General features: G+C 35.9%; 1 protein-coding gene across 3 annotated transcripts; it reads left to right on the plus strand.

The window, feature by feature from the left end:
• The first annotated feature begins 10,868 nt into the window (after positions 1 to 10,868).
• Positions 10,869 to 14,109, plus strand: LOC113358822. 3 transcript variants are annotated; one of them, XM_026602531.1, is made up of 5 exons: positions 10,894 to 10,958; positions 11,329 to 11,366; positions 12,233 to 12,373; positions 13,461 to 13,618; positions 13,734 to 14,109. In XM_026602531.1, the coding sequence occupies exons 3-5, from the start codon at positions 12,259 to 12,261 to the stop codon at positions 13,872 to 13,874; spliced, it is 414 nt and encodes a 137-aa protein (XP_026458316.1). In that variant the 5' UTR covers positions 10,894 to 10,958; positions 11,329 to 11,366; positions 12,233 to 12,258; the 3' UTR covers positions 13,875 to 14,109. The 3 variants fall into 3 exon arrangements, 2 of the variants coding, with proteins under 2 accessions (XP_026458316.1, XP_026458315.1); XR_003364738.1 differs by having other exon boundaries at positions 10,869 to 10,958; positions 11,329 to 12,373; positions 13,745 to 14,109; XM_026602530.1 differs by lacking the exon at positions 11,329 to 11,366.
• The last annotated feature ends 8,206 nt before the right edge of the window (positions 14,110 to 22,315 follow it).

The raw sequence follows: 22,315 nt of genomic DNA on the forward strand, positions 1-22,315 counted from the left end.
CCCGTATGACTTTTGGAATTGGGTTAAAGGGTTTATAGAATCGGATGGATCTGCTCCTGTTTTAAAAGAGCGAGTTCTATACTAGAAAGCTGTTTTAGTTTTTGGCGCCCTTCATTTTCCAAGTGTCTCTCATGTATATATTTTTATATTTTTTTCATAATGGCTATTAAGAGCGTCCACATTGGTGCGAGTATAACTAAAGACCAAAGACTAAAAAAATACCAAATTTGGGTTTAGTCCGTCCTGTGGCGTAGCGGGTGACGAATAAATTTGGTCGCGCGTTGATATAAAGTCTGCTTCATCGTCCAGCGTAGATAAAGATTACACCTAGCATGGGGCGTTGATAAAGATAACGCCTTGTATGGGCCGTTGATAAAGATAACGCCTGGTATGGGGCGTGAACTATAGCAACGCCTGGTGTGTGGGACGGAGATTATACGTTCGCCCGGGTTCAAAAATAAAAAGAAAAATGGGGCATTGATAAAGACAACGCCCCAAGCAAATTTCCTAAAGTTTTAAAACTTTAGGCGTTGACTATATAAACGCGTCTCTTTAGGCGTTAAGAATATAAACGCATGTTGCCCGCGTTAACTTTACGTACGCCCGACGGGGCGTACATTTAACCAACGTCCCATCCAGGCGTACATTTTACCAACGCCTGTTTGTTGGGCGTTAACTATACGAGTGCCTGATGAGTGGCGTAGACTATATCAACGTCCGTGGTGTAGGCGGAGATTATATAAACGCCTGACTATATTTTGGTTTGGTCTTGGTCGCCGACCAAATTTGGTCTGGTTTTTACTCTTTGATCAAATTTTGATCGATAGTCCATCCCACTGCGCCAGTCCACTGGACCAAATATTTGGGTTTACTCGTCCACTGCAGTTGCTCTACGCGACTAAGAGCATCTCTAATGAAAAGAATAGACAGCTTGATATTAGTGGCTCACACCACACTGAAAAGAATAGACACCTCACCGTGAACAGTAACTAAAAAGAATGTACAAGAACTTGTAGCTGGAAATGTATGTATGGCATAAAACCTAATTTGATGTCCAAATATTGTACTATGGTGATGCAATTGGAACAATATCACATACTACTATGAAGACAGAGTTATTAGCCAAGTTGTATGCATACCCCGTTATTTTCGTCTCGTCTTTCTCTATTTTTGCCCTCTTGTTGTTGCTCTTTCCCTTGTCCCCCCCTCTCCATATCTCTGCGGTCAACAACACAAAACGAGAAAACTATCAACTACAAAAAGAAGACGAAGTATGAAATGGGTTCCTTTTTGTTGGGATGCTCAAAGACATATAGCTGAGTTTCTGCTATAGCAACCCACTCATTGAGTCCATTTTTTTTATGGGTACTTGAATATAATAGAATAGAATGTTACATGGGCAAGGAATGTTACGTTCCTGGAATCATGAAAAATTAAGCACCCTCCCCAATTTTATAATCCAAAAAATTATAAACATCCACCTTCCATAAAATAGCCTCCAAGATAAAATTATCTGGCCACACTCAAAATCTGGAAACTGCACTACCTCATCAGGATACAAATGTCTAACCCAAGGTCAACCAACTCACACCACTCTTCCATCTACTAAATTTCTATGGACTTTACCATGTCCACCAAAAATTCGGCTTTTCTTGTGGAAAGCCATCAATGAAGGACTACCAACCTTCTCTCTCCTAAACCACATCCATTTGACCAACTCAGACATTTGCCCGAGATGTAACAGAGATCCAGAATCGACAAGTCACCTTCTAATTCATTGTACAACAACAACTAATTCATGGAACACCTTATTCAACCAATCTACAAGTTTTCCAACCTCCAACCCTCTCCCCCCAACTTTCACCTGAACACCTCAGACAACCATATCTCAAATCCTTCAACAACCAGCATCAACATCTGCAATATCCTCGTTCTGTTTTTTATTTTGGACCTTATGGATTGGATAGAAATGATCTAATATACCAACAAAAGCAAACAACTTCAGAAGAAATCATAGTCTGGGCACAAAAACTACAATAAGAATATTACGGGGCTATCCACTATTCACAACCAATCATTCCAGGAGATACACCAATATTCAACCATCAAATAAGAGATAAAAGGACATTAACAATTTCGGTGGGATGGTCCACTTTGAAAATCAACTGGATCAAGATTAATACGGATGGAGCAGCCAGAGGTCACCCAGGATTTGCGGGAGCGGGGTTCATCTGCAGAGACTCCGACACACGAAATTTAATATCTCTAGCTCAACCACTGAGAATTACGACTGCATTAACTGTAGAAACTTGGGCTCTGCTATTGGCCTCAAGAACAGCAACAGAGAGGCAATGTCCAAGAGTTCTCTTTGAAATAGACTCAGAGAACCTGTTGCGTTTCATTACCTCCTCCACCCCCTCCACCTTGGCACATAGCAGGAATAATTGAAGAAATAAAAAATAGACTTCGACAGATCCTGCAAGCTGCTATTCAACATAACTACAGAGAAGGAAATCAGGCATCCGACGGAATGGACAATCATGCATAGAATCCAAACAGGAAATTCATCAACCAAAATATGGGGCCATGCAATCCCATCTTTTATTAGTCACATTTTATTTCAGGACTCCGTGGGTACAAGATACCCACGACAAATTGTAATCTAATTTCCTTTTAATAATATGCATGCTTCAAAAAAATAAAAAATAAAAAAACAAATTAACAAATGAACTCCTCCTATACGAATAGTAGTGCAAGAAAATTGTAGATTCTTACACGGGCCTCCATGAAGAAAGTGCAAAGAGAATTCTTCCCTTCCATCCTAGCAGCATCCACTGGCTATCTGCATCTACAACAAAATCCTTGTGGTAGCCCAATTTCACCTTTTATAGTATATCTTGTGCAGGGGGAGTTGCATCAACGCATCCCTCATATTCGTTTCCTGTCATTGTTTACAAGTCTCTAGCCTCTCAACCCTTTGTGATCCCTCACATGCTATAATATTCAAATCCTCCTTCCCGGGGATGTCTCTCTCGATCAACATCCTCTCTGGATGCTCACAGGGAATATTTGATCAATATCCTGAGTTGCCTGAGTTATATCTTCAAATACTTTATCTGTATCCCCCCTCAAACTGACGGGTACTTGAGAGACCATGAGTTTGGATCTGAGCATGTGAAACCTTAGATTGTGAAGACCCTTTGTAAAAATTTCAGCAACCTGATCAAGAGTATGAACATTGAAAACATTGATTTCCTTATTCTGCACTAGTTCTCTAATGAGATGAAAATCCAGCTGAACATGCTTCATTTGTGTATGCATAACAGGATTTTTAGCAAGCGAGATAGAACTAATGTTTTCACACCCTAATCTGGGAATGGCTATAATTTGAAGTGAAGATCATTCAAAACATAACACACCCAGACCATTTCAGAAGCACTATTATCCAAAGTTTTATATTCAGCTTATCTGCTAGATCTTGACACCGTTGGATGCTTAACTGAAATATTGATAAATCTAGGGCTAGGTTTATCTTCTACAATTTAAGAACATCAAATTAATATCTTCCATAGTTGAATTGAAGAATAAGAACGGTCAGAGAAGCAATTATGGTTTGTGGGTCTCTATCCATTTGTTGAATTGAAACCCTTTGGGAGAATTTGTATATAAATAGAGATGGGTTTGTGTTGTAAAACTAATGCCCGGATTAGCCGGTGCACCAAGCAGTAGTTAAGTTTGATTTCACTATTTTTAGATGAAACCATTGATCCATTGCTCGGTTTTATTCAAGTATTGATATTGTTCTTTTTGTGTCATATTGTTTTGGATAAATATAATCTGAGTACTTCAGCATTTTTCTCTCATAGTGTATGTCATGTATCCATTATAGTTAGAACAACACTATGTTGATTGTACTGCAACTCGTGTTTAACTGATTGTTGTTCGATCCTTTGATTAGTTGTTCTTTAACTAGACAGTTAGTATTTCGGGGGACACCTTAATTCCGATTAAAATATCCATATCAGGATTGTTTATTATCTAAGTGATTTATCTGCGGTTAGTTGTTTTGTGAGAGGGCAACTAATACTAGGATTAGGTAATTATCTTAGTGACATTAAACCATCCTCTTGAAACTACCTGGATAAACAACAGACTTGTATCTTGACTGGTATCCATTATAAGGGACAAAAACATTATTGAAACTGAATTGACTTAGTGTAGGTTAAGAGGTGGATTCGACTGCCCTAGCACCCTAGTTATCTGCTTGTTTAGAATCATCTTTATTTTACTATGGTAATCAATCTTAATCTTTTTCGTATCGACACAAAACCCCCCTTTTGGTTACTCCTTGTTCTAAGTTAGTTTTAGTAAAGACCATAGCTTCAACCCTACACCCACCTTGTCCCTGAGGATCGACCTGTATTTGCACTATACATAATAAGGTATTGTGCACTTGCAGTCATTGTAGGTACTGTTTCCCGACCTACCAGTCAATGTGATTTGAACTTCATTCATCAGCCTAAGACAAGTTAGGAACAGTACTTGTATTGGTCACAGCACTGAACGCGAATGTTCTGGCTATGTTTTGATCATGATCAGGAACTCTTGACTTTCCAATGAGAGTAATTCTGGAAAGTGTATCAAGGTTATTTCCGTCAACGATGACATGTTTCTTAGAATCGTATTTGGTTGGCAACGATCTAAGAATTTTCATCACAATGTCCTTTTTAGGAATAGTCTTACCCAATGCAAAAGCTGCCTTAACAATTTCAGACACTTTGTGATTAAACTCATCAAATGAATCTTCATCAGCCATACGAAGGTTTTCCCAATCATATTTTAGGTTTTGAAGCCTAGATTCTTTCTCAGAGGTATTTACTTTGAATACAGTTTCTAAGATATCCTAGGCTTCTTTAGACTTAGTGCACGTAGTCACATGGTGTTGAAGATCTGGGGTAATGGCATGGATGATAACATTTAATCCGTCAGAATCTTTCTTTGCAACAAGAATCTCGGAAGGATCATATGCACCAATATCCTTTGGAACAGTTACATCGCCTTCTGTAACAACCGGAGGATTATAGCCATTAACTACACGAACCCATGATTGAAAATCACCCGCTTGAAGAAAGGCACATATAGCAATTTTTCACCATAAGTAATTCGATCCATCAAAGACTGGTGGTAAGTTTATAGAGATAGGGTTTCTGTCCATAGATCTTCAGATTGCTACAAACTTATGAGGTCTTAAACGTGTTTGTACGCTCTGATACCAATTGAAAAAGCGGGGGTCTAAGAACCATACCCAATATTTTGTTTAGGCAATATGTATGGACTAACTCCAATATAATCCCAAGAGAATCAACTAGATAGTCAGACTCAATCAAGGAAAATATATCCAAGAGTTATATCTCTATTTCTCAAATCTGTAATCGAACAGATAAAAATCTGTGAGACGGATTAATATGAGAAACAACTTGAACGGTACCAAAGACCAATGTTCAAGTGTCAATCAATTTATATCAACAACCAAAGTTTGGATTATCTAGTTGATTGAACTACGCACAACATGTGATATTTAAATTATATAATAAATATAATATGGAAAAAAATAACACATACACCAGAAATTTTGGTAACGAGGAAACCGCAAATGCAGACCTAGTTCATATTTGAACATCACATTGTATTAAGCCGCTGTAGACTCTAGCCTACTACAAGTTAACTTCGGACTGTAATGTAGTTGAGCCCCAACCAATCTCACACTGATCAAGGTACAATCGCGCATTTGATTCCCTTATATGATCTCACCCACAACCAAGAGTTGCAACGACCCAAAGTCGAAGACTTGATAAACAAATCTGTCTCACACAGAAAAGTCTATTGAATAGATAAATTTGTCTCCAACAGAAATACCTACGAGTTTTTGTTTCGTCTTTTGATAAATCAAGGTGAACAGGAACAAATTGATATACCGGGATTATATTCCCGAAGAACATCCTAGTAATATCAATCACTTCACAATAATCTTAATCGTAGGTAGCAAACAAGATATTGTGGAATCACAAAGAATGAGAGGAAGAGATTTGTTCTTGCTTTTTATCTTACCTATCGGAGATTAAATCTCGAGCAAATCTTAGAAAAGACAGTACTCAATACGATAGAACAAAGTAAGATCAGGACACACAACTACAGATAAAATAGTTGGGTCTGGCTTCAGAATCCAAATGAAGTCTTCAAGTTGTTAACCTATAATGGTTTTAGGAAAAACCTAGGTTAAAGGAGAATCGACTCTAGTCACAACTAGTATCACACAGAAGGTGTGGAGATTCGGTTTCCTAATTGCTAGAGTTCTCCCTTGTATATTCTTCAAATCAGGGTTTGAAATCAATGTTATCTTGGTAACAAAGCATTCAATATTCATCGTTAGATGAAAACCTTAAGATTCAAGCTAATATCTTTCAACTACTAGATTGAACTTAGCTTGTTATGCACAAATGAAATGTACCTATATTTAGATATGGGTAACCGTACCTAAACATGTACACTTAGTTGGATTAACAATAGTTAACCGAAGCTAGCCATACGAACACTTTCATATCAACCTTTTTCATCTTCATCACAACTAGTTCAAATGACTCAAATGAAACTAGTTATAGAGTTATTCAATTGTCTATATTCTCATAGAAGTATACAAGACACAATTGAAGCAAAATCGGTTTTGATTAACTTGAATCAATTCATAAACATTATATCCACAGTTTGCAAAGATTGCATTCCTTATTATATAAATGTATTTGTTCATGAGTATGTAAACATACATAATCGATTTTAGAACTTAACCCACTTAGGTATGCAAACGGGTACGCATACCTAAGTTCACAGACTTGGTCGTGCTCGCTAGTATGCAAACGGGTACGCATACTTTCATTCTTGACCGAACTCAGTTAAATTAGTACGTATACGGGTATGCATAATATAGTTCCTGGACTTCAACTGTTGAATCTGTATGCATACGGGTATGCGTACTCAATTCCCAGACTTGGAGTATACTTGCAATAGTTAGCATACAAGTACGCATACTGTGCTATATTCAATCAAAGATTAGTTGTCCTAAACTCCATTTTAATCATTGAAACATTCTTGGAAGACGAGAATAGCTGTCTCACACAAATTATTAGCTTCAAAGAAATTTTCAAGTGATTAAATGATCAATACGAAACATTTCGAGTCTACATCAAATGACTGTCTCACACAAATCATGTAAGATGTTACCAGGCGATTTTCAAATGATCATCTTTTGACTTTCATCAAGAGTAAAAGATGAAGTTGGTTAAAGCAAAAGCTTACCAACACATATTTCGAGAAAGATGTAAGCGAGTTAAACTCAGCTCGAAATATCAATCAAATATATATAAAGTAAAGTCTATATAGCTATACGATTTTTGTCTCAATAGAAGATATAATAGAAATAGACTTCTAAGTGATAGATGAGTTCAAGTCTCCACGTACCTTTTGTTGATGAAGTTCCACAAGCTCCCCTTATTAGTTCTTCATCTTCAATCGATGAACGTCGTGAAGTCTAAAGATCAACTACACATTCTATCCTAATCCGAGAAATAGTTATAAGTAGACTAGAAATCAAGAAGTATAGTTTTGACAACTAAACTTGACAAACAAGCTTGAGATAACAATGTTTGCGAGTTTGACCGAACGGTGCTCTAACAGTTTGAAAAATTCAATATATGATTGTAGTTTGGAGCAAGATGACAATCTGAATTGCAGATCTGACATGGAACTTTGTCAGGTGCATTATTTCCTGTTCCATAACTATGTCTAGCAAAGATTACTGGATTTGGAAATCTACCAGCATTAGAATGTCTGCCTCTATAATAACCTCTAGATGAACCTCTATAATTGCTTGCATGAAATCTTTTGCATCTAAATCACTCTTGTTGATTTTAGTTCTTTCGCTTGCAACTGCTTCTTCACTGAGCAAGTTGTTATGTAGTTCTATACTAGTAATTGGTGGATTTATATGCCTCATTGAAGTTGCAAAAGGTATATACTCAGATTTAAGTGCTTTGTGAGTAATAACCACCAATTCTCTATCAAATACAATTTCTCCAGAAGCTGCTAGTTGATCAGACAAAAGCTTAATTTCATTAGTGAGATTAGGAATTGATTTATCACCTTGAGAGATATTGAAAAGTTTTGTGTGTAACTGAATTGAATGAGTTGATGATACTCTTGCAAATATTTCTTCGTATTTTTCCATAGATGAAGTAGATCTTGAGAAGTAGGTTATAACAGAATCATAAATTGTTGAGTTAATCCATATTCTGATCGTAGAATCTTCATCAATCCAGTTTGAGTTAATCCACATTCCATTAATTTGCTTCATTTTGTGAAGATGTGTATTGTGGTGGACATGGATAAGATCAATCCTAGAACCGCATTAACTTGTATCTTTGAATAACATAATTCATCAAATTTCTCCAAGTGAAATAGTTATCTTCCTTGAGTTTTAAAGTAACAAAATTATTGATTTGGTATAAAGATGCATTTGAGAATGTAAATTCTTTTGGATTTTCCATAGTTGAATTTGTTGATGATTGATTCTTGAATCATAAAACAGATCTGAGATTCAAGAAAAAAAAAACAAGATTTGTTTTCTTCAGAAAACAGAAAATTGATGAAGACGATTTGAAAGAAGGAAGCTAGGGCTTCCAATGGAACCTAGCAAAACACTAACTAGCTCATCCATTATCGCTATCGATAATTTCCTATCGGAATACCGTTACCGATAATTTCCGACGGAATTCTAAAAATCTAAACCGTTTCTGTTCCATTAAGTTACCGGATACCGGTAACTTTACCGATAGATACTGGTATCTAACAACATCCCTTACATGATTTTCATCAAACAACATACGAGCACTTACAAAAGAACCAGAGTTGGCATACATTTTAATCAATTAAGTACATAAACATCAAATTGAAACCCGTTCTTTATTATTTCATCGTGCAATCTTTTATCAAATTTGAAACGCCACAAGATTGAATTATGAAACTGTAGAGTTGAATTGATTCAAGTGGGTAAGGGCTTCTAGAATACCATCTAATCGTTGTATTCTAGATAAACATATCAGGGTTTTCAATTTGATGGAAGATTTTATGAGCATAACTAAGATTTCCATATTGAGAAAGAGCAAGGAAAGAAAGTAGTTTGCTTGAAAAACAAACAAGTATCTCTCAAATCCTCGATCTCTTTCTCTCCACTGTCTGCGGATCTCTTTTTCTCGATCTTTTTTTTTCAGACTTTCTGTATACACCGAAGGGATTTAAAAAAAATATAGAAAATAACTAGGTAATACCAACACGTGTAACATACATTGTGACAATAATTACCAGTATCGGTAATTAACTTAACGGTAAGTGCTCCAACCGTTACCACTCCGATAAAAAATTACCGATAATTTTTCACTACTGATTCCCGATTACCGTTATGTCGGAAAATTTCCGAAACTCGGATTATCGGTTACGCAATTTGGAATACGGTATCCCATTGACTAGGGATGCACATGGGCCGGTACAGTCCGGGTTTCCTAAGAACCCGGTACCTGTACCTCATGTTCACCGGTTCTCTATTGTGAGTACCTGTACATGTACCTGTACTTGTACGCGTCCAGGTAAGACAAGTCTGGTTCCAGTCCGGTACCGGGTTTTTACTTATTACCCTTTATCAATTAACAACAATCAATCCTCTGATAAAATAAACCCACAAATTCAATTCATTAAAATTTACAAAGTTCAACCATTTTCAGGGAATCCCAAAGATCAGAGAACCCATGTTACCAAATCCCTACAAATTCAATTAATGGTTCTAAAAAGCTAATTCATAAAACATCCAGAAAAATATCAATTGATTCATAATAAATTGATAATTATGTGAACATGGATACAATATAATAAGATTGTATAGATATAAACATGATTGAACCACCAAATCCAACAACCATCTTCAAGAACTGCATCTACACTTTACCAACATCCATTTCTTTCCTCCTTTCCATCTGAATCAAACCCTAAATCAAACATGCAGTTAGTTTCTAAATTCAATGAAGAAAAAGAAACAAATAATCAATATCTAGATCTCTAATCGATTTCCTTTAATAGAACATAAATTGATTTTGAATAAAACCCTAAATCGGTCTCAAATAAACCCCAAAATCAGATGAATGCTTTACGTTGACTGTTTTTCATCAATTGGTTAAAACCCTAATTGAAATTGAAAGATAGGTGCTTAAAACCCTAAACCATATGAAGAAGAAGTGAAAAGAGAAGAAGATGCATAAAGAAGAAATGAAGAATAATCTTCACTCTTCAGTAGAAGTGAAGAAGATGAAGTTTGAAGCCGCGGTGAAGAAGAAACTGAAAGTGAAAAAAATAATGAGAAGCTGATCGAATTTTTCCCTTATCTCTTATACCAAACCTAAAACGAATGGTTGAGATTGATTTATATAACTATAATCAACGTCTCTTATTAACCGGGAATTTCAAGCCGGTACTTCCCTATATCCAATGCTTGTACCGGTCTATACCGGTTCTCATATTCTATTCCCGGTACCTGTCCTGCCTTTTTCGGTTCCAGTACGGTTCTGGTCCCGATTTACCGGTTTTGATGCGGTTCTCCGGTTCTGATTCGGTTCATTTGCAGCCTTACCATTGACAGCCCTAAAAGAAGCTAATGTAGGTCTGACTCGTAACGCGCCTCGATACGAGTCAGATGTCAGATGCTTTACACAGCTGACTCGATCTAACTCGTGATAAACCCCTGACTCACTTTTATTTCTCCGTTTTCGCTCTTGAAGTCCACTTCAGAGACAAAAACGAAACCGTAAGAATTGTTTTTGAAGATGGCGACGAAGGATGGCATGGTTTGAAGATCAACTCAGGTGTTTCTCTTCTTTTTCTCATTCTGATTTTCTGTATCTGGTGGAATTTTTTTCCAGGGTTCAATAAATATTCCCTGTTACTATATTATCAATTCCATTTTCTGATGTTGTTTTAGTAATGGGTTTTGATTGGATCGAAATTTTTTATTTGCTTCTCAAAGGATTTCGACAATTTGGTGTATATGTAGTTATGGTTTTGTGGTGTTCATCATCTGTTTGTTTTATTGCTATAATGGAGTTTTAGTTGGCTGAATGTTTATTCCTGCTGCTTCTCCATCAAAATTTCTTCTTTTTCATTAGTGGGATTCAATCATTTTTATGAGTTTTCAATCTGAGAGTGGACAGCTAATCCGTTCCACTTATTGAACAGGGTTCTATGGTCGGTCCGTGACCCCTGGATGCCGAAGGGTGATCTCGTAGTTCCAAAGATGGTTTACTAATGATTGAATCAGCAACAACATTTTAAGAAACATTTTGGTCATACCATGGATTAGATAGAATTGCAACTGACAACATTTTAGACATGACTGAATTAATTTTCTTGGTAGTCATTTATAATCTCTGTAGGACTCATGCCCAACACTATGTTCATTGGTAGATTATCTACTTGGGGATTTTTAATTAGATTGTGTTCTCAATTTTTAGTTATCGATAATGTTCAGATTTCAGTAATTCAGGATAACTGAAATATGTTGATTTGATAAATCACTATTTTTTCTTAGTTAATTCATATGAGCCAGGAAAGAGACCTAACAACTCTTACTTCATATCTAATGGCTTTCACGTAGATACTTATGCTGAAATGTCCGAATTTATAACTACTTAATTCACTGATTATGTGCATGTGTGTAATCAAATTGATCTCTCCTGTAGTCTTGATAAGTAATTGAGTAAATTTCCCTGTAATTTGGTCAGTGCCTTTATGCAGCACTCTTTTATGATGGCTGAGATGTGTAGTAGCAGTATCACTCGGCATCATTAAATAAGACTCCCAGAATCCAAGTGTTTCCAACTTAAGTTAAGTATTTGAAAATGTAGATTTTTGGCACAGAGGATTGTCTGCTTCATACCAAGTTTGATTAATTACTACCCTCCAAATTTCCAGTTCTTCAACCCCCTTAACTCAAAAGATCAAGTTTTACTTAAAAAGCTTTGTTTTTTTCTTTGTTTTAGGTTTTTTTTTGAATCTTTGTATATGTAGTAGATCTGTGATTTCTGATCTTTCTTGTTGTTGTTTTTCGTTATTTTTTTTTTGTTGTTGTTGTTGATTGCAGTATGACAAGGGATAAGAAGGCTAGGTATGCCAGTGAGAGTAAAAAAGCTTATAAAAAAAGGCAAAAGAAGAACAGAAAGGAAAAGGCTAGATTACAGAAATTCCAAATCGAGGAAGAGGCTAATGAAATCGCTACATCAGGGTATATCTGTTTCTTCATTTATGCTATTTGATTTACTGAAACTAGCATCCAATAAAAAAAAAGGTTAAGTGCAGTAACATTTTGGTGTGTAATCTAGACGCGCCCATAATTAAGCAAACCTCACATTGATTCACACATCAAATGATTGAAACTTTCTTCCTTGTGACACAATTAGATGCATCTTGAAGCAATTGAAATTCCTCTTTCCGTCATATTCTTATCATATTCTCATCAGAAGCGCAAGCTCCACTTACCAATTTCTACATTTGACTTGCCATCATATTGAGTTAAAAGTAAAAGTACCACTGGATTTCCACAGTTGATCACCATTTTCACTAAATTTTGCTACATTTGTCTGATATGAGATTGGGAATAGATGATTGTCTCAAGAGACGAAGTTGTCTATTTTTCCATTTGTTAGATTTTCAGTTTTTGTTGTTCAATAAGCATATTGATTGATCGACTTGTGTTGAATTTGATTGGTGCTGTAAATTGTAGTTGGAAAAATGAATTTTGTTTGCATTATTCTAGTAATTTTCAAAAGCAATTTGTTGTCTTTCTATACCACACGACTGGATTTTAGTGTGTCGTTATTATCTCTACTCAGTTTGAGCTGATTGAATTGAATCACCGGTCATTCTTGATGAACGTCCAGATGAAGGGGAGATTGGACCATCTCTATATCTCATAGCTCAGGTGTCCTCTCAAATGATTTGAATTTTTTTTTCCCGATGTGTTTAATCCAGCTTTTTTTTTTGTTTCACAATTTCGGAAATGATTTACAAATTACCAGTCTAAATTCACTCATTCACTTCATCAGTTGGAACTGGTAAGTCACTAATATCTATGCCTATAGAAATTAACTTTCAGTACTGAGTTGCCATTCGTCGATGTGTATCAAAGAACTAACCTTACTTTGCATAGACCTGCTTCCCTGCATCAGAATTGAGTGTTTGACCAAGAGGTGTAACAAATATAGATTTTATCTCCTGTTCCTACTACTCATCTTCTATCTCCAGTAGTACATTTAAGCTCATTAAGTGCTTTGATTTTGTGTCTTTATATTCATGTTGCATTCCTATTGCAGAAGAAGTTGAGATTAGTAAACTCGAGCACGACCCTTCCTCAAACAGTACTTGTGCATCTATCTCCGAAGAAGATCTCGAAGAACTGATGACTTCCATCAAGAAAGATCCATATTTGAAACCTATTTTAGAAGATTGGTGGTCCAATCATAATGATGAGGTATTAAGTTATACTTTTGTCTGAGTTTAAGAGTTTAATAACTTGTCATTCTTAAAAATAACATGTATTAATTTGTTCTAAATATTGGTTCTTTTTAACTTGGGTCGACTGGTAGCATGTTTTTAGGTACTTGAATGATCCAGAGGTTTTTCAGAAGTTCGCGCAGGCAATGGGTTTTGGAGTTTTAGGAGACAATGTTAGTCCGGTTGAAGATAATGCATCGAATGCTGTTGCAGAAGATTATACTGACAAATAGGTTGAGGCAATTCTTATCAATAATTCGTTTTTTGAGCTATTTCATCTTTCCTTGTATATTGTAGCTTGTTTAAAATGCATATATTTTTGTGAGAGGAATACTGACAGCACCATGTCTGCCTGGTGCAAGAGCACCATGCATATATTACTTCCCTGGCATTAATTTTGCTTGATTTGCACTAATTTCTTAGACGACCTCGCATGTTAATTTTGAGATCGGTTGATTTTCTGGTTCAGATTCTTTTGTTGTTGTTGTGTGCAAACTTCAAACGGTTATACCAGTGAAGAGAAAAGCATATTTTTGACTTGACCACAAATATGTCAGTTTTATCTGCTTTCTTTTTACTGGAAGCATATGAATAATTCTGTTTGTAAAAAGGGACAGTTAAGTTTTCCGCAATATTATATTGTATGTTGCCTGGGTAGTTTAAAATATTTGCACGAGAACGGTAAAAAGATAATGGAAGGAAGAAATCTTCACTTTGACTTGAATGCAGGAGATGTGATGTTGGTGAAAATTAAACCCAGCTGCACCACGTTGTTGGTGAAAATTAAACCCAGCTGCACCACGTTATAGCAGCAGTATGCTACTAGTTTAATTTCCTTCAACATCCTTTATCGATCGACATTATCTTTTATTATAAAAATAATTAAAATTACCAAATAAATGAATATTAAAAATACCAAATATTATTAATAAAACATTAACAATATATTATTAATAAAGATCAAAGATGTTGTGTTGTTCGGTGAGATTAATATCTATTTGCACGAGCATGGTAAAAAGCTAATAAACTTTTACCAAATTTTAATTCTCCCTCTCTGGTACTCTTGGTTTGTTAGATATTTGATTGAATTTATGATGATGATTAAGAAGGATTTTGATCATGAAGTAGTGGGAAACTAATAGTTTCTACTCACTCTATTTTCTTTGATTTATTTCTTCATCATAATTTCTCTCTCTACACATGGTCAATATAAGACCATAGAGATAAGATGACATGTGGACATCTATTGTCCATACAATTCTACTACTACTTATATTCTTACACTCCTATTACATTTGAACATTACATTAACACTCAACAATCTCCTCCTTAATGTGATTGAAACTTGCCTTTGGGAAGTGCCTTGGTGAATATGTCTGCCAATTGGTCTTCCGTCTTGCAATACTTGAGTTCTATCTCACCATCTTCAACGGCTTCTCTAATGAAGTGATACTTGAGTTTGATGTGCCTTGCTCTACAATGCTCAACCGAATTTTTGGACATAGCAATTGCGGATTTGTTGTCACAAAAAATTTCGGTGCACCCTTCTTGCTTCTCTTGAGTATCTTCCATGATTCTTCTTAGCCATACAACATGAGATGTAGCTATTGATGCCGAATTGTACTCCGCTTCTGTCGTGGATAGAGCTACGGCTTCTTGCTTCTTCGATGCCCAAGTAAATACGCCCGAACCAAAAGAAAAAGCATACCTCGATGTACTCTTCATGTCATCAATACACCCTCCCAAGTCGCTATCACAATAGCCAACTAATTTGACATCCAAATTTCTTGAATACATGATTCCATAATTCATTGTTCCTTGAATATACCTTAACAACCTCTTTGCCGCGCCAAGATGTAGATGACTAGGTGAACTCATGAACCTAAAAAGCATACTTGAAGCAAACATGATGTCGGGTCTTGTATGTGTAAGGTACAACAAGTTTCCAATAAGACCTCTATAGTAAGTCTCATCAACTTTTCTTCCTCCATCATCTTTCTTGAATTTCTCATTCACTACAAGTGGTGTAGATGTGGGGTACAACCAAGCATACCAACTTTCTTCAACACCTTTTCGGCATACTTGATTTGAGAAATGAACACTCCATCTTCACTTTGATGAACTTCAATACTAAGGAAGTACTTGAATAGACCCATGTCAATCATTTCATATTTCATCATCATTTCTCTTTTGAATTGTTCAATCATATGAACATCATTACCCGTAAAGATAAGATCATCAACATATAAAGCAACAATGAGAATAGATGTACCTTGTGTCTTCACATATAGTGTTGGCTCATTCATGCTTTTGTTGAAGTTTTGCCTTTTGAAGTATCCATCTATCTCACTATACCAAGCTCTTGGTGATTTCTTTAGGCCATACAAAGGTTTCTTCAACCTGTACACCTTATCTTCTTCTCCTTCCACCAAAAAACCTTGTGGTTGTTTTACATAGACTTCTTCATGGAGTTATCCATTCAAAAATGCCGATTTGACATCAATTTGATAAAATAACCAACCTCTTTGAGATTTCGTAGCAATCACGGTTCTAATGGTGTCAAGACGAGCAACCGGTGAAAAAATCTCATTGTAGTCGATGCCGGGTTGTTGAGAGTATCCCTTTGCCATCAACCTTGCTTTGCGCCTTTGAAGTGACCTATCCGCATTTTACTTCACTTTGTAGATCCACTTCACACCAATAACTTCTTTGTCATTTGGCCTTGCTACTTTCTCCCATGTGTCATTCTCATTAATGACAACAATTTCTTATTCCATAGCTTTTATCCAAACCGGTTCTTTTGATGCTTCTTCAAAATTTGCCGGTTCAACCGTACAATAGTTACATCTTTCATACACTTCAGTCAACCTATGCATCTTCTTTGGTGCCGATGGTGGTGTGTTGATGCACTAGTACTTGGAGACATACTTGGAGATGCTCTAAACCTTGCATTTGGGAGTGTTTGAGGTAGTTCTTCACCTTCTTCTCCACCTTCTCCAACTTCACTTGTTTCTGAATTTTGTTGCTCTTCATCAATAATAGCGGTTCTCTTCTCAATTTTACCTTCTTCCCAATTCCATGAAGCTCCTTATCAAACAAGACATCACGACTTGTGATCATTGTGTTGTTTTTCAAGCTAAACAATCTATAACCTTTTGATTGGAGGCTATAGCCAAGAAATATATATTTCTCACTTGATTCATCAAGCTTTGTTCTCTTCACCTTTGGAATTTGAGAATAACACACACTACCAAAAACTTTTAGATATCTTACCGATGGCATTCTCCCACTCCATGCTCCAAACGGAGTTTGTCCCCATACGAATTTTGTTGGACACCTATTCATCAAGTAGACGGCGGTGTTAACGGCTTCGGCCCAAAACTCTCTAGGCATACCCTTCTCATGAAGCATGGACTTCGCCATCTCCATCACGGTTTGGTTCTTTCACTCGGAAACACCATTTTGTTGAGGAGTATAACCCACAGTTAGTTGCCTTTCCAAGCCTTCATCTTCACAAAATTTATCAAACTCTATGTTGTTATATTCTTTGCCTCTATCACTTCTCAAAACTTTGATGTAGGGACCACTTTTTTTTTCAACAAGTCTCTTGAACTTCTTGAAGACGCTAAAAACTTCGGACTTTTGTCTCATGAAGTACACCCAAGTCATACGAGTAAAGTCATCAATGAATAAAATGAAGTATCTATTACCCCCATGAGTTGTTGTCTTCATTGGTCCACACACATTGGTATGTACCAAACCAAGAAGTTCCTTTGACCTCCATGCTACACCTTTTGGGAATGGTTGGCGATGTTGCTTCCCAAGTGCACAACCTTCACACACTCCATCTTTGTGGTTGATATGTTGTGGAAGTCCTTGCACCATATTCTTGTTGGAAAGCACCTTGAGACTATTGAAATTCAAATTCCCAAGTCTTTTATGCCATAACCATGTTTCATCAATGGTTTCCATCCTCAATGCAACATTTTTTTGCTTTTCAAACACAATTGGAAAGCTTCTATTTTTCTCCATCTTGATACTCTTCATGACTTGTCTCTTGTTGTTGTGCTTCTTGTCATAAATGGTGCAATACCCATCTTCAAAATGAACGACATACCCAAGTTCAACAAGTTGCCCAACACTTAACAAGTTTTGTGCCAAATCCGTAACATATAACACATCTCTAATGTATTTTGCTCCATTGATAGTTTGCACACAAATTGTCTCTCTTCCATTAGCTTGAACCATATTTCCATCACCCATCTTCACTAGATAATTTATGGATGTATCCATATCAACAAACAAGCTTTTTTCACCGGACATATGAGTTGTGCATCCACTAAATACAAACCAAACTTCGCTCTAAGGAAGTCATCATGGCACTTTGACAAGCATAAAACAAATTTTGTTTTTCTTCTTTTTCTTCGGATCTACCGACTTGTTCTTATTCTTCTTTGTATGTACAATCTTTCTCCAAATGTCCATATTTCTTGCAATTTCGATATTGGGGTTTTCCTTTGTTCCAACAATTCTTCTCCAATGACCATTCTTCTTGCGAAAATTGCATCTTGGTACTTGAGATGAATCACTCTTTGTGTAGTTGTTGGATCTTGCTCCTCCTTTCTTCAATTTCCCCTTTCCTTTGAAGTTTATTGTTGATTCACCCTTGTACTTATTTTTCTTTGTTGCTGAATTTTTTTAGTTCAAGTTGAATTTTGATTGAAAAGCACTCTCTATTGACTTTTCGGAGTGTCTTAACAACCTTTGCTCACACACCTTCAAGGAAGCCCATAATTCTTGTGACTTTAATGTAGAGAGATCTTTAGTCTCTTCCAAAACCGCCACAATGGGTTCAAACTTTTCCGTCAAACAAATCAATGTCTTTTCACAAATTCTTTTCTTCCATCTTCTCACCACACATCAACATATTATTAACAACTTCAACTACTTTGATGAAAATTCATTTAAACATTCATTCTCATTCATTCTAAGATTCTCAAAATCTCTTTTATGTGAATTTAATTTTAACTCTCTTACCTTCTTTTTGCCTCCATATTCTTGTTGTAGAAGATCCCAAGCTTCTTTAGCTTTATAAGAATGGATTACTCTTGGTAGAATGGTGTCTCCAACTCCTTGTTGGATGTACATGGATGCTTTTGCATTCTTCCTCCTATTCTCCTTAAGTAAATCATTTTGGGGTTGATATAAAGTTGATGTATCTTCAATTTCATCATACCCATCTTGAACAATCTCCCACACTTCTTGAGACATAAACAAGGTTTTCATTTTAATTGCCCAAAAATCATAATTTTCTCCATGAAAAAGTGGTATTGAAGGTTGTTGAATGTATTGATTTGAGTAGCTACTACTTGCCATTGATTTGGTTGAAGATTGATTGAAAACTTGGGTTTTTTCGTTTATCTAGTTTTTGAAAACTTTGAATGTTGCTGATCTTTTAATTTAATGAATAGAAATTGATTTTTCTTCACTCTCCAAGATCAGATTCACTTGATCTATGCTCTAATACCAATTGTTAGATATTTGATTGAATTTATGATGATGATTAAGAAGGATTTGGATCATGATGGAGTGGGAAACTAATAGTTTCTACTCACTCTTTTTCTTTAATTTCTTTCTTCATCATAATTTCTCTCTCTACACATGGTCAATATAAGACCATAGAGATAAGATGACATGTGGACATCTATTGTCCATACAATTCTATCACTACTTATATTCTTACACTCGTATCACATTTGAACATTACATTAACACTCAACAGTAATTACCGGAGATTAGATCAATTCCAGCGTTTAGGTTTTGACCTCCGAGAAGCGTCTCAGTAGGATAATCGAAACTCTGCCAAACAATTTGAGAATCTGAACCATATAAAAAAAATCCACTGGTTCTTGTATGTCGGGTATTAAAGGTTTCTATGTGTTATCTGGCATTATCCGCAGCATAAACTTTCCATCGTCCGTGAAGACAATTGAAGATGGTTTGTGATAGTTAGGGTTAGTAGTCCAACTAGGGTTTTAGATGGAGATTTAACAAACCATATGGCAACAACATATCTATTATCAGATTTATCACTACAATTACTTTGTGGTGAAGAACGTGTACATGGTAATTGGTAGAAGCCAAATGCAAGGTTACCAGAAGGAGAAAGCCAATAAGGACTACTACTTGTATTATTGGAAGAAATAGATGTAGCTCTGCTTATTAAATTGTTATCTGATGAAGCAGAGGATTCAACGACAACTAGTAATGGAACAAAAAGTAATAAGGACAAGGAGAGAATCAGCAGTACATGTAGAAACTTCCATGGGGTTAGTCCTCGAGTGATTTCGGTGGAGTTGAGTGTATTTTAAATCTCATGGGTTTTGAGAGAGTGTAGGGAGTTTGAGAGAGTTTTGTGTTTTTGAGTTCAGGGAGTTTGGGGGAGTGTAGGGAGTTTGAGAGAGTTTATTAGAGGGAGTTTGGGGGAGTTTGAGAGAGTTCACTCCTAACTCCTTCTCTTTTAAGAAACAATAAACCCTTATTTTCAAATAACATTGATCTTTAATCAAAAGAAAAAAATAAATGAAAATGATCATATCTCTGTATCAATAGTATGTTATTTTGTGCAACGAGATAATTTTTTTCCCTTCAGTTTAAAAAGTGATAGTGATTCTCAATGACACTCATGCAAAGTAGCAAGCCAATTAATGCATGATGACATAACAAATTATGAAGATAGCTGTAAAGAAATTCTGTTTCACCGAAACACAGTTTCAGATTGTCCAATCTTTGCAGTACTAATACTTACCTGATCCTCTTGAAATTTTTACGGTACACTTACAACTCAATATTCCACAACACACTCAAACATCATAGCATTCCAACGGTTCATTAAAAAGATACATTACTCAGAACCCGACTACTTTCAATACGTGCATACAAAATTCAGTTCCGGATTTCTCACACTTTGGTGTACCTAAAGTGATCATAACTTCATGAAATTTCTACAGTAGGAAACCTTCGTATATAAAAACATCATACTAAAATTTCAGCTTTGTCCGATAAGCTTAGAATGAGATAAATAGGAATCAGTCCCCTATTCGTGATTTAAACTCAGCAGACCATAGTCATATATTGTGCAAGCTTTTCAGTAGCAAACGTGACCTGATCCGCGTGAAAATTTTACTTTACTTCTATAACAAGGTAAACTACTACATACTCAAATTTCATCATATTCCAACGGTTGAATTTAAAGATATCATTATAACAAAAGCACCGTATGAATTGGCTAAAACACGCCAATACGGAATGAAGTACGCCACTGTATTGAACTTTGGCATATAGAATAGAAGAGAAGTATGTGTCTAAATAAGATGACTTAACAATTTATAGTGATTCCCAATGACACCCATGCAAAGTAGCAAGCCAATTAATGCATGATGACATAACAAATTATGAAGATAGCTGTAAAGGAATTCTGTTTCACCGAAACACAGTTTCAGATTGTCCAATCTTTGCAGTAATAATACTTACCTGATCCTCTTTAAATTTTTATGGTACACTTACAACTCAATATTCCACAATAAATTCAAAAATCATAGCATTCCAAAGGTTCATTAAAAAGACACATTACTCAGAACCCGACTACTTTTAATATGTGCATACAGAATTCAGTTCCGGATTTCTCACACTTTGGTGTACCTAAAGTGATCAGAACTTCATGAACTTTCTACAGTAGGTAACCTTCATATATACAAACATCATACTAAAATTTCAGCTTTGTCCGATAAGCGGAGAATGAGATAAATAGGAATCAGTCCCCTATTCGGGATTTAAACTCAGCAGACCATAGTCATATATTGTGCAAGCTTTGAAGTAGCAAACGTGACCTGATCCGCTTGAAAGTTTTACTGTACTTTTATAACAAGGTAAATTACGACATACTCAAATTTCATCATATTCCAACGGTTGAATTTAAAAATATCATTATAATCAAATCATGCAATTTCTTACCAAGATCTTTTGAACCACAAATTAGGGTTTTGACAGAGAGAGAGTACCCGCAAAAAAAACCTATACACAAAATCAAAATAAACAATCATGGAGATCAAAGATATGAAAAACAATCAAAATAGTACACAAATCAAACTATTATAAACAATCATGGAGATCAAAGAAGGAAAAAAACATACCTGGAAAAAAACGTTTCCTCTTCTTTCTCCTATGGTTTTCTACGCACCAAACTCCTTCCCAAATCTCTACTCTTTTGAGAGATTTGTTGTGAGACCAAAATACACTAAAAACTCCTTCGAACCCCCCAAAGCAACCAACTCCCTAGCATTGTAGGGTTTTATGACTAACAGGGAGTTCAAGAGCTTTTTTTAAACTCCCCAGCGACTAACAGGTGTTTTCTAGAGAGTTTAGGAGACTCCTCTAAACTCCCCCACGACTAACAGAGATTTGGAGAGACTCCCTCAAACTCCCTCAGGACTAACAGGAGAAAACCTAAATACATTAAAATCTCTCGAACTCTCCTACGACTAACCCCCTGTTCATATCTAAGGTTTGAGAAATGTATCCCAATTCTCTATATAAAAGGGAATTTTTGATCGCTCTCGGTTGATTCTGGCTCGCTATTTATTTATTTATTTTGGCAATGTTATCTAATTTCTGC

This window comes from Papaver somniferum, chromosome 3 (genome assembly GCF_003573695.1).
Source record: "Papaver somniferum cultivar HN1 chromosome 3, ASM357369v1, whole genome shotgun sequence".
NCBI lineage: Eukaryota > Viridiplantae > Streptophyta > Magnoliopsida > Ranunculales > Papaveraceae > Papaver > Papaver somniferum.

Coding starts and splice junctions, on each gene's coding strand:
- LOC113358822 (XM_026602531.1), top strand. CDS start 12,259: ATGCCAGTGAGAGTAAAAAAGCTTATAAAAAAAGGCAAAAGAAGAACA. Junction 12,374..13,460: donor AATGAAATCGCTACATCAGG/GTATATCTGTTT, acceptor TTCCTATTGCAG/AAGAAGTTGAGATTAGTAAA. Junction 13,619..13,733: donor GGTCCAATCATAATGATGAG/GTATTAAGTTAT, acceptor GTCGACTGGTAG/CATGTTTTTAGGTACTTGAA.